This window comes from Hylobates moloch, unplaced genomic scaffold, assembly GCF_009828535.3.
Source record: "Hylobates moloch isolate HMO894 unplaced genomic scaffold, HMol_V3 SCAFFOLD_17, whole genome shotgun sequence".
NCBI lineage: Eukaryota > Metazoa > Chordata > Mammalia > Primates > Hylobatidae > Hylobates > Hylobates moloch.
This window is the reverse complement of record NW_026652292.1, coordinates 70,672,997-70,688,462: the sequence shown is the minus strand read 5'-3', so window position 1 is coordinate 70,688,462 and position 15,466 is coordinate 70,672,997. Positions and strand designations below refer to the sequence as shown.

At 33.4% G+C, this 15,466-nt stretch overlaps 1 protein-coding gene across 7 annotated transcripts in view; it reads left to right on the top strand.

Annotated features, from left to right (window-relative positions):
- CPEB2 (cytoplasmic polyadenylation element binding protein 2) overlaps positions 1 to 15,466 on the top strand; it is a 64,570-nt gene that overhangs the window by 24,756 nt on the left and 24,348 nt on the right. For 4 of the 7 annotated variants that reach the window (XM_032135193.2, XM_032135190.2, XM_032135192.2 and 1 more), the window contains 2 exons: positions 6,054 to 6,104; positions 13,371 to 13,394. In XM_032135193.2, coding sequence (XP_031991084.1) covers positions 6,054 to 6,104; positions 13,371 to 13,394 — 75 coding nt within the window. The remainder of the gene's footprint in view (positions 1 to 6,053; positions 6,105 to 13,370; positions 13,395 to 15,466) is intronic. The other 3 variants (XM_032135195.2, XM_032135191.2, XM_032135194.2) reach the window with 1 other exon arrangement.

The following is a 15,466-nucleotide window of genomic DNA, read 5'->3' as shown; positions in this document are numbered from 1 at the left end:
TATAATAGGTATATGATAATACATTATCTTACTAAATGATTAATGACTTAAGTTTTGTCTTTTATTATTGTTGTCTTTTGGGATTACCCTTTTGAATCAAAACTTTTTGATATTCTATGTTCTTTGGTGTTTCTTGGTAAATTTTCTAGTATTAATTGGGTAAAAGTCTTAAAATATGATTAGGTCAAAAAATTTATGAGAGGATTTTGATTTGAATGCATTAACTAGATTAATTTCAGTTGAATCTAAAGTAGATTGATGGCTTTTATTAGATGTAGGTAAGGAATGATTCTGTTGCTCTCTTCGGATCTGGTACTTTGGATCTAAGGGTCTTTTCTGCGTTTGTATGATCTTATTCTTAGGCTTTTATGAGGCATGCATTGAAATTTGGGAGTGTGGTCAGCAATGACTGTCCTGCCCCTTGGATCTGAGCAGAGATTGGAGTTATTCAAGGTTGGTAATGACCACATTCTAAGTGGATTTTACCAGACTTCAAATGAACCTTTTTTTCCTAATTGGATTTGGAAGTAAAGGTAAAATGTAGATTATGAAAACAATATTGGAAGAATCTGTCAAATGAGTGGGGGCAATGCTTTATTTAAAGCACTTAAGAAGTATTAGATGTCTTCTATTAAGGGTATATGTGTATTGTGTGTTTAATAAACACATACAGTATATAACATACCCTACATATCATTTATTGAACAGTTGATACAGCTAAGCATTGTTCTTGAGGATTCTACATATATGTATTAACTCATTTAATTTGCATGACTAAGAGGTAGATATTTACCCTTATTTTACAGTTGGATGACTGTGGCTTATTCTTAATAATTGTCTGCATTTCAACTGCTAGTAAGTGGTGGAACTTGGTAGCTCTTGAGTTTGTGCATTTAACCACTGCACCATACTGTCTCCCTTTTGATCTGTTGTTAATTCTAACCTAAACTCTTTATGATTCTAATGTGATTTAAATGTTTATTTTTCTTTTAAAAACAATTGGCAGAGCACATGGCATTGTTCTTTAGCTATGTTCTCATCACCGAAGAGTGAGTTAGCATCATCAACTGAATATTAGGGCTTTGGAGTTCATTTCTTCTATTAACTCATTAAAGAAAAAATAGTTTAGAGAAGGGAAAAATTTATCTTGGCAAAGAGCAACAAGCAGGACTTTTGCAATATCTCTCCCCACAACTTCCAATATGTAAGAGATTTAGAAATAAGCTGAAAAAAAGTCTTGTTCTATGATTTTTTTTTTTCATTTTCTTAGAGAATATCCTCCCTATGCCACACATACAAACACATATTAAGGTATTTGTGTTTTTGATTCAGTCCATAGTTTACATAGTAGAATGAAATACTTGATTTATCCATTCAACAAATATTTGAGAGCCTATTATATGCTAGGCTTTGTTTTATATGCTAGAGAGTAAGAGAGACTAAGTTACTGCCTTCATGGATCTTCTGTTTTAAAGAAGTATGGAGACAGAAAATATTAGATGATAATCAGTACTATGCAGAAAAAAATATACTATCAAGGGGATAGTGAAAGAAGCTGCTATTTTAGACAGGATAGTCTGTCATACTATCTCTTAAAGACCTGAATGAAGTGCGGGGTGCAAGCTTTGGTCGTATCTGGGCAAGTGTATTTCAAGCAGAAAAAAAAGGAAGTAGGAAGATCCTGAAAAGGGATTACCTGGCATGTTTGAGGAACAGCAAAGAGATCAGTGTAGCAAAAATGGTAAAGAATCAGGGACCATATATTTGTTCCAAATGTAATCTGGTTATTTCTCTAAACAAGTGATAAGTTTTATACAGTTGTCATATTTCTTAGTATTTTTAGTTGCTCAGATAATACATTTAAAGTGGCTAACATGAAGTAAGGCTTTTTTATACAGTTGTCACTTGGTAACCATTGGGGTTGGTTCCAGGACCATCCAGGGATACCAAGATCGGCCATGCTCAAGTCCATTATGTAAAATGATGTAGTTTTTGCATATAACCTGTGCACATCTTGTTATGTACTTTAAATCATCTCTAAATTACTTACAATACCTAAAGCAGTGCCTAGACATCACATTTGTGTGGATTCGATGTCATATCATACTTGGTGCACATCAGATTCAAGTTTTGCTTTCTAGAACACATTGGAATTTTTTTTTCCTGAGTATTTTTGGTCAAGAATTATATTTTCAATATAATTTCTTGGTTGAATCCCATGAATGCAGAAGCCCCAGACACAGAGGGCCGACTATATATGTTATATACAAATTACTATTTAAAATCGTAACAGATGAATAAGACAATTTTTAAGATACGATAGATCCTCTAGTTATTCACTGACACCTAAAAATGCATATATTTTTTAAATTACTTATTTTAAATTTCATAATATCTTAATGTGAAAGCAGTGTCAAGAGCTAGTGTATACTCTTTATTTATTGATATATTAAACCATTATGAAATTATCATATTTTCACAATAATAAGCAATTGCCTGGTTACCTAAAATTTAATTTGCCCGGGTTTATTACTAGAAGACTTTGTAAGCTTAGGTTCATTAGGGACAACAGAAAACTCCTAAGTGGCTTGAATAAGATAGAAGTTTGTTTCCCTTACCAGAAACATTAACACTCCTAGAGTAGGATGGTGATTGTCATGGATTGAAGCTCCTTTTTATCTCATTCTTCTGTTATCCTGAAACACAGTTTCTGCCTCATGGTCTAATATGGTTTCTTCACATTAGCTATCACATCAGCATTTCAGCAAGCAAGAAAGAGAAAAGGAAGGTCTTCCCTTTTAAGGATACAGTACCTCCCAGAAATTGCACATACCACTTTCACTTTATATCCCATTGGCCAGATCTCACATTCAGGGGTACACTTACCTACAAGAAGGCTGGGCTGTGTGTGTAGTTTTTTGGTTTTTTGTTTTTTACTCTGGGAAGCTCTGTATCTGTCTAACTTTGATGACCCTATTATTGACAGGAACACGTAGGTTTTAGTGTACATCTATCAGTCACTGAACCACAGGTCTTTTAAACAATAAGGAGAAATTAGTTTTATAGTAATGGTTTTTTTTTCTATTTTTCTATATTAAATTATCAAATATTCTATAGAATATTCTGTGAATTTTGTAAGAGACAAAATTGTCCTACAACCAACTATATATACCTTTATGTTATCAATATAAAGTAATTATTAATTAAGATAGTGATTAAGCGTATGGAGCCAAACTGCTTAGGTTCAGGTTCTTCCAGTGCTACCTACCAGTGATATAACCATGGGCAACTAACCTATTTAACTTTTTGTGATATAGTGTTGTCATCTTAAAATGAACTCATAGGATTGTTGTTAGGATTAAGTAATTGGTTATAAAGAACGTAGAAAAGCTCCTGGCTCAGAGTATAGCCTCAAATGCTGTTAGTTCTTACTATCAATTGGCAGGTTCTTAGCGAAAGTACTTTTAATAATACCCTAAGTAAAACATAACTTTAAAAGTTAACCTATGAAGATGCATTAATGTTTCCACTGTGGTAGAGAAAAAGACTCATCTTTAAAAATGAGTCTAAATTTGCTTATTTCATTTTGGAGTATGTTATTACTTATATTGAGAGATTTTCTTAGGTAGCGAGCTGTAGTATTTTAGAATATGTATACATATGTATACAATATCTGTTCTTTTGCAAATAGTTATGTTTTTTAAACTTTCCACAAAATGTGTGCCTTTTAAAAGTCTATTCAGAGCCATAATATCAAAAGACTATTAGCAGTGAAAATATTTTATTACCTGTATCTTGGGATAAATAATGAATAGGAACCTATTAAAGAGTAATTATGTGACAGTTGAAAGTTGAGGATCTTTCAAGGTGGAACTAGGCTTCATGTTAAGGCTTTGCTTAATTTACTTTTCCAGGAAGTCTTGCCTTAATCCCTGGGCCTGATTACTATGTACTCTGTTGTGTTTTTTTATATAGCATTCTATACATAACTCTTTTAGCACCTAGCATATTTTATTGAAATTGTATATTTGTGTCTATCTCCCCTACCACATCATAAGACTATGTCCCACTCATGTTTACATCCTCTGCATCCTACATAACTGTCAGTATCTTAGATTTAATTAACTTATTATGCTGAACAGTGATACAGGTTGCCACTTTGTAGGAGTTTGTTTTTTTTTTTTTTTAAATCTTAAGTCAGAAATAACAGTAATTTATTCGTGGCCTTAAATTGTTCTCCAAATTTGGCCATCTGCAGCAAGATGTTTAGAAATAGGCATATTTCCAAAATAAGCTATAATACTTCAAAGTAACGTTCCGTGTTACTGAAGTGCAGTTTAGGAAAGCTGTGCTTCCTGGCTCTTTATTGTGTACCTCCCGTATGTATGCTTCTATTTCTGACTCCATATCAAGGTATCACAACAAGAAATTTACTTGTGTGTTTTAGAGTATGACAACTTTATTTAAGAGGTCATTTAGTTAAATCATATCATGCTGCGTAAAATGCAGGAGTAAATAAGAGATGGTAGATAATCCTTATGATAACACTTATTTTACCTGTGTTGAGTCTGAAACCAAAATGTCCCATAGTTAACTTAGAGCTCAGGTGAAGTGTGTATGTGTATGTACAGGTAACATGTTTGCGTATCTATCATATATATGTATTTTAGTGTCAAAATTGGATTATTTTTGCCACTTACTCTTGCATTAGTAGATGATCAAACTCTTTAATTTCATAACTGAAACAAAATCCAACAGAGAATCTCCGTCTTATATGTGGGCCTGTAGAGTGTAGAGGGCTTGCTGAGGTGGTAAAGGTAGATGCAACTAATCTGTAGAGGACTTGCTGAGGTGATAAAGGTAGATGCAGTTCATCTGTACTCCTTACTCGTGTGCTAGCATGTTGTTTTGTTTTTAAAGGGACTGTGCTGAAAATTACTAAAATGTAATCCTAGACATTTAATTTTTAGACATTTTTCAAATCGGTTAAAAAAATTGTTTTTTTTTTCATTTGTTAGAGACAGGGTCTTGCCCTGTTGCTCAGGCTGGAGTGCATTGGTACAATCATAGCCCACTACAGGCTCAAACTCCTGGGCTCAAGTGATCTTCCTTTCTCTACCTCCCAGCTAGCTGGGACTACAAGCATGAGCCACCGTGCCCAGCCTCTAAATGGGTTTTAATGTACTATTCTAATAGTATGTTAGAGATTCAGGCATTTGAGAAAAATCCTGTATTTTATAATAGACTAAAAATAATGTTCATCCTTCCTATTGGCATTTATCAAACAAGTGTTATGATGTAAAAATGCTGGATAAACCACAGAATGTTTCATGCATACCTTTTTTCTTCTCCACAGCAGTTTGTAATACTGTTGTCCCTTCTCCATTTAGTAAATAAAAACTTTTGACTGAAGAATGACTCAGAGGAAATACTATGCTACGATACTCATCAGCTTTAATTTTTTTATATTTTTAATCATTTGTAAACTTTGAAGAAGTTAAATTTTCAATATTTGTAATAGAAGATGTTTTCATTAAACTAGTTTATTTAAATATGACTTTATAAAGCCACATTGGCAAGTTGAGATGAATTTTTCTGCTTATTTTTTATTTTAACATTTTAATTGTTTTTGATTTAGGAATATGAAATTCTCTTGTTTTATTTTTGACAAGAGATCTATAGATAAAATTACAATTTTGAAAAAAATTTAAAAATTCACATTTCATATTAAATTTGCAAGACTAGGATATGATACATACATTGTTTTTACATTCCAAAAATAAATAAGCTTTATTCTATAGGCATTGCTCCCAAATCACATTGTATTCTTATGATCTAGGAACTAAGGTTAACTTTTTATGTTGCCTTCAACTTCCAAAGATAATTTCAGTTAATATACTTTTAATTGAACATAAGCTTTTTAGTTCTTAATATACTGTGCTCAATAATTTTCTCTTTATGCCACCTTTGTTTGTTGCTGTTTTTTGTTTTTTTGTTTTTGCTTTTCAAATAACTCCATAATCTTCAAACCCATCTTTCCTGTCTTTTTAAAGGTCGATTGAGCTATCCACATCCAGGAACTGACAATCTGTTGATGTTAAATGGTAAGTTTTATAAAAACATTTTATGTTTCCAATTGAGTTATGTAAAGATGATTTAATACATGTTTCTCTGAACCTCTCCATACACACAATTTAATCATTCTATGAGTATAAAAATAAAGTTATAACTATTCCTATGCAAAAGGCAGAATTAGGAATCTGAGTGTGTTCGGGCTGGTAAAACAGCCATTTGTAACAGTATGACTTTAATTCAGTGATCACAGACTTGGAGGCAGTCCTGGTTTGAATATTGCCTTTCCAGTTTCAGGTATGACCCTGGACAGATTACTATTACCTTAGTTTCCCCATCTGTGTAATGAGAATATAGTCTCAAGGTTTATTGTGAGATTTAAATGAGATGTTTGCAAAGGCGTAGAACTTGTTACTTAGTATAGCACTTGTGTTTGTGGTTAAGGAATATACTGGTGACTCTATGAATATTGTGATCACACTAAACTTATTCAAACTAGAAAGCTTACATAGTGAAGTTCACTAAAGTAAGGAAAATAATAAATAAATTTTCGTTAAAGTTAGTTTTCTTTCTGTTAGACAAACATTAACATATTCAGAGTCTCAGTACTTAGCACTTCTGTGATTGTGGGAGTAGAGATGGAAGATTAAAATATCCTTCACGGGAGTATTTTTAAGTCAGAGGGTGGGTGTGGAGAGGGAAATAGGAAGGGGAAACAATAGAAATAGTATTAATATTTACTTTAAAAAAAATATATCATTAGAATGGCTTGGCTCTTGTATTTCAACTAAAGCTTTGCTGAAATAAGATGGCAATGAAATTGAGGAACAAAGACTGAAAATAAGGTACATGTAAAGCTGGACCATGTGAACTAATTTTAAGACAGAAGGATGGAAATAAAGTCCAGACCATGTAGGAGATGGTCAGGATAAGTAGGATTCTCAATGAGAAAAATTGAAGAAGCAGAGCATTAGATGAGGTGATTGATTTAATCATTCAGCATTTCACTGTTGAGTTGTCTAGCATGTGCCAGCACTGGGTTATTTAATTAGTGAGAATCCTACAGGTTGGTTGTGGTCAGAATGCCAGGGTACTACTGGAGCCATACTGAGTCATGTGGAAGCAAAGAGCTTAGTAGCCACAGTGTATCTGCAACTTAACATTATTAGTTATACTAAACATTATTAAACTAATGGATGATTTTGTCAGTTGGGAAAAGCTCTTATAAATAATCTAGATGTTAGGTTGAAAAGTGTTTCGTCACACGGTAGAAAGAAGAGTATTTTATTTCAGGCAAGAGTTGCATCTTGTGGACAAGATGGCTTTGTGTATTATGTGAGTAGTCTTAGTAGTCTGTCATTTGGGGCCACGATGCATACTCAGTACAGGAAGCCAGCCTAGAAATTCTGAACTTTTTCTGGCAAGGTACTAGCGGGGAGAAAAAGATAATGAAACTAGGACATGAACATGTGTTTACATCAGGAAAAGAAACAATTTGATCCAAAGAGAATTTTTTTAAAACTTTTTTCAGATCACTGGTTGAGAGTGAAGCAAAATAATTGGGAATATTTGTGGGTTAAAGAAGTCACAACATAATTGGGAATATTTGTGGGTTAAAGAAGTCTTGAATATTAGGGATTTAAATAATTTTAGTAGACACCAGGGTTATTGAAGAGAGAACTAGGCAAAGAAAGGTACTAATAGGTAAGGGGATATTTTTCTTGAGCTATTTTTTAACTACATGCAATTCAGCTATATTCTTAGCATATTGTCTCCCTGGGAAGTGTGAGAATTAAGTGATATTAGTACTCCTGTACTAAGTATTTATTAAATGTTATTGACTGATTAAAGAAATTGTATCTCATAGTACATAGATCTACTTTTTGAATTATGAAAGTTTTTTTTTTAAGTATATCACATTTAACTCACTTTTAGGCATTTGGTTAAGTAAGTTGAATTACTTAACTGACAGGCAGAGCTAATAGTTAACTTTAAAAATCAGTGTTCAGTAATAAATTTTGCATCAGTCTTTTTGTTTGTTTGTTTTTGAAGTAGTGTAATAGTAGCTAGCACATAGTGGTTGCTAACGTAGATTCTGGAGCCAGATTATCTGAGTTTAAACCCAGGTTGGCATTTTCTATCTGTGTAACCTTGAACAGCTTACCTCACTTCACTTTGACTCAGTTTGTTTATGTCTAAAACAGATTAGCATACTGGCTGACTCGGGGGACTGTTCTGAGAAGTGAATGAATTCATTCATGTAAAGTATTTAGAGCAGCTTCTGAAAGTAAATGTTAGCTAAGTAGTGGGTGATGGTGAACAGTGACAAAAATTTATTTGAAAGAGTAAAAATTATGTCCTATAAATACATGAAGTTGGATATGTCTATGTTGGAGAATATAAACAAGAGAAAACATAACTGATATTTTAAACTATTTGAAGTATATTATAAGTAGCCAACAAAGATGACCCATTTTGTGTTGTTGCAGAAAGCTAAACTAGAACTATTTGTTAGAAACTATCTTGGGACAAAGTTTAGGTAAAATAACCCCCAAAAAAGGTAAAATAACTCTCTGAGGCATTGTTTCCTAAAGTGTGATGCTGTTGCTCCTTGGAGTACCCAAGATGACTTCTGATGTACACAGATACACATTAAAATAAATGCATGACTGTTGCAATTAAAGAACATTCCTTAGAAAATGCAGAACTGACAGAAAGCTGACAGTGATGCTAGGCTTGAGTTTCTTTAATAAAACATACTATTACAATTGTTGTGCCGATATAGCAAATATATCTGTAAACATATCTGTAAAGATTTTATGATTCTACCTTAATAGTTAATCAGCAGTTATGGTTAATCTTTTAAATATTCCTTTAAGTAAGAAATAAAGAGAAAATGGGATAAAAGCCAGGAAGTTGATCAAATTCAGTAAAACTATGAAGTGTCTCTGGCAAATCCTTAACTCTAAGAGTCTGTTAACTCAGATATATATATTTTTTAAAAAGAGGTATAATACAATAAACACCTGTATATCTCATGAGGCTGTAGAGATGTTTTTAATTTAAACAATAAAAAAACCATATAAATATAACTACAAGCAGTCTCCTTCTGAACAGACCATATTCCCCAAATTAAGTTGAATTGACTGCTGGAGACTGTCACTATTGAAGAATTCAAATATGTTGAAGAGTCTGTATTTAGCATCCAGAAGCACTTTAGAGAAGTCACATTATATAGAATTGTGTAGATTGTTTTAAAACCAACGGTGAAGTACTTCTGAAGTTAGAATGAAAGTATGTATGTTTATATTTCTAAATGTATAAATCCTAAACACTTTTTATTATCAGTAGTTTAAAAAAAACCTGCTTTCCATAGTAGTAAAGAGCAATACAAAATGATGTATTATTCAAGTATTTGTATTAATATTTGAATTGTATTACCTTTTTCTCAAGGAAGATAGCTTACATTTTTATTAGTACATAACATTTTTCAAAAGAGAAACAGCAGAAGTATTGGTGGCCAGGAGGGGGAGTGGGAATGGTATTAGCAAGCTAGTTAGAAATGTAAATTTGCTGTGATAACCTACGTACAGCTATGTATGTGATAAAGAGCTTACTGTACTTTGAGAGGAAAAAAGTTATGTGTATCGTTTAATTAAGAAAATTAAGTCAGTAATTGTATTTCTGAAGGCAGATGCTCTATCTATTCAGTCATAAAAATGGGAAAGTGGAGTAGCCATCAGTTCTCTTTTTTTTTTTTTTTTTATGCTGGTGGAATGAGTGGAGGAGATAAGCTTTCTTTCGGGTCTTGAAAAGGAGTATGATTTAGGGGCCGGGCACAATGGCTCACACCTGTAATCCTAGCATTTTGGGAGGCTGAGGCGGGCAGATCACGACGTCAGGAGATCGAGACTATCCTGGCTCCTGGCTAACACGGTGAAACCCCGTCTCTACTAAAAATACAAAAAAATTTAGCTGGGCGTGGTGGCGGGCGCCTGTAGTCCCAGCTACTCTGGAGGCTGAGGCAGGAGAATGGCGTGAACCCAGGGAGGTGGAGCTTGCAGTGATGCAGTGAGCCGAGATTCCGCCACTGCACTCCAGCCTGGGCGACAGAGCAAGACTCCACCTCAAAAAAAAAGACTATGATTTAGTAGCATGGTTCTCTCCTTAGTTTTGGCTTTTTCAAATTGAAAAAAATTAAAATGTCTTTAGTTTCCTCATCAAGAGAAATTTAACTGTATTTCCAGCTAATTTAATGTGTATGCCTATCCCTTCCTCTAGCTGCAGTAATTCAGTTACCACAACTGTAGCTGAGAGCCAATACATATGACCCTATACAGTTTCTAGTCAGAATATTAGAATCATCCTGTTTTTGTTTTTTGTAGCTATGGATTAGAACCTTAATAAGACGATTTGGAAACCAGAACGAAAATTGTAAAGTTGCTTGTCTTCAGGCTTTTCTCAAAGCCTTCTTATTTTTAAATAAATAAGGACACACATGTGCCAGTAATATATGTTTAACATAACAGTGCATATACACATCAACAGGTATGTTAAATAGCTAGCTCCTCATGTTATTTTTACAACACATCGTAAGTGTTCTTCATTTTTATACGTTTTTCCTTTTAAAAATCATATTCTAAATGAGTTTGAAGGACATATTGTTATAAAAAGTCTTTTTAAAAACATAAGTCACTTAGTTTTTTTCTTAATAGGTAGATGTTTCTCATAATTCTGATTAAGAGTTACAATGGAACATACTCCAGAAATTCACATAGAAATATTGGTAGGAAAGTGAATACACACACCATTGTTTAGTGTGATGGTGGCAGATTAGTTATTTCCATAACAGGAAATATTTCACATGGTTTAGCTTCATCTGTAGTCAGTTCTATTTTTGGTAATGTAGATACTTGGTTTGAGAGTTGTCCAAAAAATAAGTAGAATAGCTCTTTACAGGATTCTAAAATTCCTCAGGTATGAAATAGTTGGAGAAATTTTCTAAGTGATTATATTCAAGCCAAGGAATGAAAACTTAAGATGCTATGAAATTTATACATATTTTTACCATTTTAGTATTGAGTAGCCTCAGCTAAGAACATAAACTGGCTATGATATCATTAATTTTCTCAATAGGTAAAGAATTAAGTTTGACATTATGACTTCATCATAATTTATCATTTGACTTAAACTTGATGAAAATATTTTTATTTGCTTTGTAAATCTTCAATTCTCTACACCTATGAATGAAATTCTCCAAAGCAAATTTATACTGGATTAATACCATTAGGCTATGCCCAGGGATAAGCAAGAAGCCCAGCTGCCTCATCCTGTGAAGTGGTTTGGGGACTGTTGACCATTTCTAGGCTTAATACAAACTATTCACTCTTCTGTAGTCTATTCTTTTTTTTTTTTTTTTTTTTTTGAGATGGAGTCTCATTCTTTCTCCCAGGCTGGAGTGCAGTGGCGCTATCTCGGCTACCAGCAACCTCTGCCTCCAGGGTTCAAGCAACTCCTGTTGGTTCAAGCAATCTCCTGTCTCAGCCTCCCGAGTAGCTGGGACTACAGGTGTCCGACACCACGCCCGGCTAATTTTTGTATTTTTAGTAGAGATGAGGTTTCACCATATTGGTCAGGCTGTTCTCCAACTCCTGGACTCAGGTGATCCACCCGCCTCAGCTTCTCAAAGTCCTGGGATTACAGGCGTGACCACCCGTGTGCAGCTCTATAGTCTATTCTTGATCACTCTATTAAAATTTCTTGCATCAGTCTGATTTTTCACAGTTGATCTCCCATCACTTAGAGCTTTTTAAAAACTTTTATGTTTAGAAGACCTAGACAACAAAATACTAAGTGCTACTTTCACTCCTATCTGAGGAGAGGAGGAATATTATATAGGTCAGATAAGCTATAAAATAGATCTGCCAGACTTTGGGGTAACTGGAGCTCAAGGATAGGTTAAGTGTGCAACAGATTATAAGCTAAATAAAGACACTAGAATGGCAGCGATGCACATGAAGTTATTTTATATAAAAGGGTCTGATATAAGCCTTATAGTGATTAACTTTTTTCTTAGAATTTAAATGACTGAGAGTTGACAAATTTGTTTTTCCCACTTTTTATTGGAGGAACTAGTGTGTTATAGACATACTTCCTTGTAGTAAAGCATTAGTATAAAATAAAAGTGTATTTCATAATGTGAAATGTTTTCTTTTGATCTTTAAGTTTCATATTTTTGGTAGACATTTCTGGCAACTTTCAGCACCTATTTTTACTTAAGATTTATTCAATATTGAATTTTTTCCAGGCCTAAAAAAATCCATGAATATAAAATAAGATCTTAATTTTAACAGTCTTTGTTTATTTACTGCCTTGACTTCCTATATTAATTTCAGGGTAAAAATACTCATTGTGTATTCAAATTTGTGGGGAGGAGTTCTTTTAAAACAATTTGTGGATTTTATCAAACTGGTAGTTTCTTATGAAAAAGAAATTACAGTCTTTTTTTTTTCCATAGGAATTATGTCACTGCAAGTAACACAGATAGAAATGCCTATATACTTTTATGGTATTTAACATATGTACTATTCTATGATTATGTTAATAGTAATTTATATCTGAATCCCTCTTACCTCATAGGTAGACACATAAACAATTAGTAGATAGCTGTTATAACACATATTAAAATGATAGAAACCATTATTAGCTATAGTAATTTCTCCGAACAAGTTTAACATTGATTTCTTAAATCCTGTCTAGTCTGTACAGACGTCAGAGTATCAGTTTAATGGTGGTATATCTTCTCAGTCATCTGTGTCTTCTAGCACTACTTCCATGCAGGACTTGGTATAATGTGGATTGGATCCGAACAGCTATTTATTGGACTATATATGCCATATCATTCTTTATAATAAGTAGAAAAATAAGCATTTAGTTCAAGTTGTTTCCATTCATTGGGAAAATTATTTGGGATGCTATTTCCTGCAAAGTGTTGTATATTTCTATCTTCATTAGCTGAAACAAATACTTGTGAATTTTAACACAAATGATAATAAATTGTGTTTCTTGTTAATTTCAGAGTTTTATATGATTCAGATGATATATATTTACCTATAAATAAAAGTCCTTTGTAGAATGGTAAAACATGCAAATCTTATATGATGACATTGTCATTGCTCTTAAAACAAAGTAGCACTAATTTTCAGATGCCCACATAGTTTTTCGTATCAGAAATATTTGTATATGTGGGCTTATTGATAGTTCTGACATTTTACAATTTGTGCTTTGTTTACATGCAGCAAGGAGTTATGGGCGAAGACGAGGTAATTCATTTCTGTCTGCTATGGTATAATTGTTTCTAATTGGGTTTACTGATCAATGTTGTAATTAATTACTCTAGATTTTTCATGCAGTATCTGAAAACTCACATAATTGTATTTTGATCTGAGCACTTGTTGAAGTTTTTAATTTTAAATCTCTTAACCTTTGAACCATATTTTTATACTAATTGTGGTTATTTAATAAATTTTCCCCTTTTAAACTGTTGAAATTTAACTCTAGTTTTTAAAGTTATTTCTGTATCTCTTAAAATAAAGATGCTGTTTATAGTTTGTCTGCTTAAATATGTTCAATATTAGTGAAGTTAGCATGAAGTATGATTTTTCTGCTCTCTAAATGTGTAACTGTCATATTTATGATGTATGATTTACAACTCTAGATGGTTAGTTTTATGTTGACCCAGTTGAAAATAACACACACCAAATAGATTATTGTTAACACTGATTTATAGAAATCATGTTGCTTATATTTCTCTGTTTTCTAAGAATATAACCCCTTCTTTCCCTTTCTGTCTCACACACACACAAAAACACATACCTTCTCCCCTTTCCTTTTTCCTTTCCCTCCCCCACAAAAGTATTCCCCACAGAGTTCTTGTGTGGTATCCTAAGGAAAGAGGACTATGTGATGCAAGACTATTATTGAACTTCCTAGGAAAGTAGCTGATGTTTTCTGTGGCTAAAACTTTGCTTCTCCCTTTTCCATCTGCAGACTAGTAGATGGGATGAGAGGAAGCAAAAGTATGCTACTAGATTTTTCTCTAAATGAGCAATAATCATGATGTTTATATTGTTTGTTAGGCTTATTCCAAGTGCCACACCAAATAAAAACAGTTTTCTTTGACCTCTAAAAATCTCCCTTAAGCCATGGAGGATAGACAGTAATAATAGTGCCCTTTGATCACTTTTTTTTTCTCTTTTTTTTTTTTTTTTTTGAGACAGAATTTCGCTCTTGTTGCCCAGGCTGGAGTGCAGTGGCGCGATCTCGGCTCACCACAACCTCTGCTTCCCGGGTTCAAGCAATTCTCCTACCTCATCCTCCCAAGTAGCTGGGATTACAGGCATGCGCCACCACACCCAGCTAATTTTTTATTTTTAGTAGAGATAGGGTTTCTCCATGTTGGCCAGGCTGGTGTTGAACTCCTGACCTCAGGTGATCCGCCCACCTCAGCCTCCCAAAGTGCTGGGACTACAGGCGTGAGCCACCTATAGACATGTGCCAGTGCTTCCATTTCTTTTCAACTAGTCATGAATATGTGTACTTTTTAAACAAACAAGCAAAACTATTTGCCACGACTGACAACCAAAACTAGTATTTTATATTCTTAAGTGGTCCCAATTTTATATTTCAGATTATCTGAATTTAACTTAATTTTTTAATATGGTTTCTTCAAATGCTTGACTGAATCTTTTGGTTCTTCAGTTTTCTAACTAAAAACTTAGAGGAGACACACTCAAGACTTAGAAAAGTTCTAAGACTTAGCAAGCTGAGAAGAGGGGGAGGTTTAGAAGTTGAGTACCTATTTTCAAATCTATGGACTAGCTTATTTCACTATGCAATTTTAATAATGGAGCTTCAGTTCTCTGAAACACAACCCACTTGCCAATCTGTGATTTTTAGGCATTTTGAAACTATAGAGCAATTCAGAATTCTTGCCTTGTTAAACATTTTTCACCTTTTAACTGTTGTGACTTACATGTAGTCTAATTTCATATACTCTTGTGTAAATATCATGACCTAAGAAGTTCTTAGGAACAAGGTATTAGGAAGTAATGTTATTGTCTTCATCTCAGTTCAATAATTGTAGATTATGATTATGATATTAAGAAAAAGCAAAATTTTTTCCCTACTTTTATATAGGAACAAGCTATCATTCCTATATATCTCTATCCCCTAGAAGCCGTAAAAAATTATTCGGCTTCAGAACTGCCTTCCTGCATTCGAAGAAGGAAGACTCTTACATGGTTTTAAGGCTTCTGATAAAAGCTTCCATTATGACAGAACTGACAGTTGGCACACATATTTGGCTTAGCATAAGGAGGAGTGAATGCCTGAA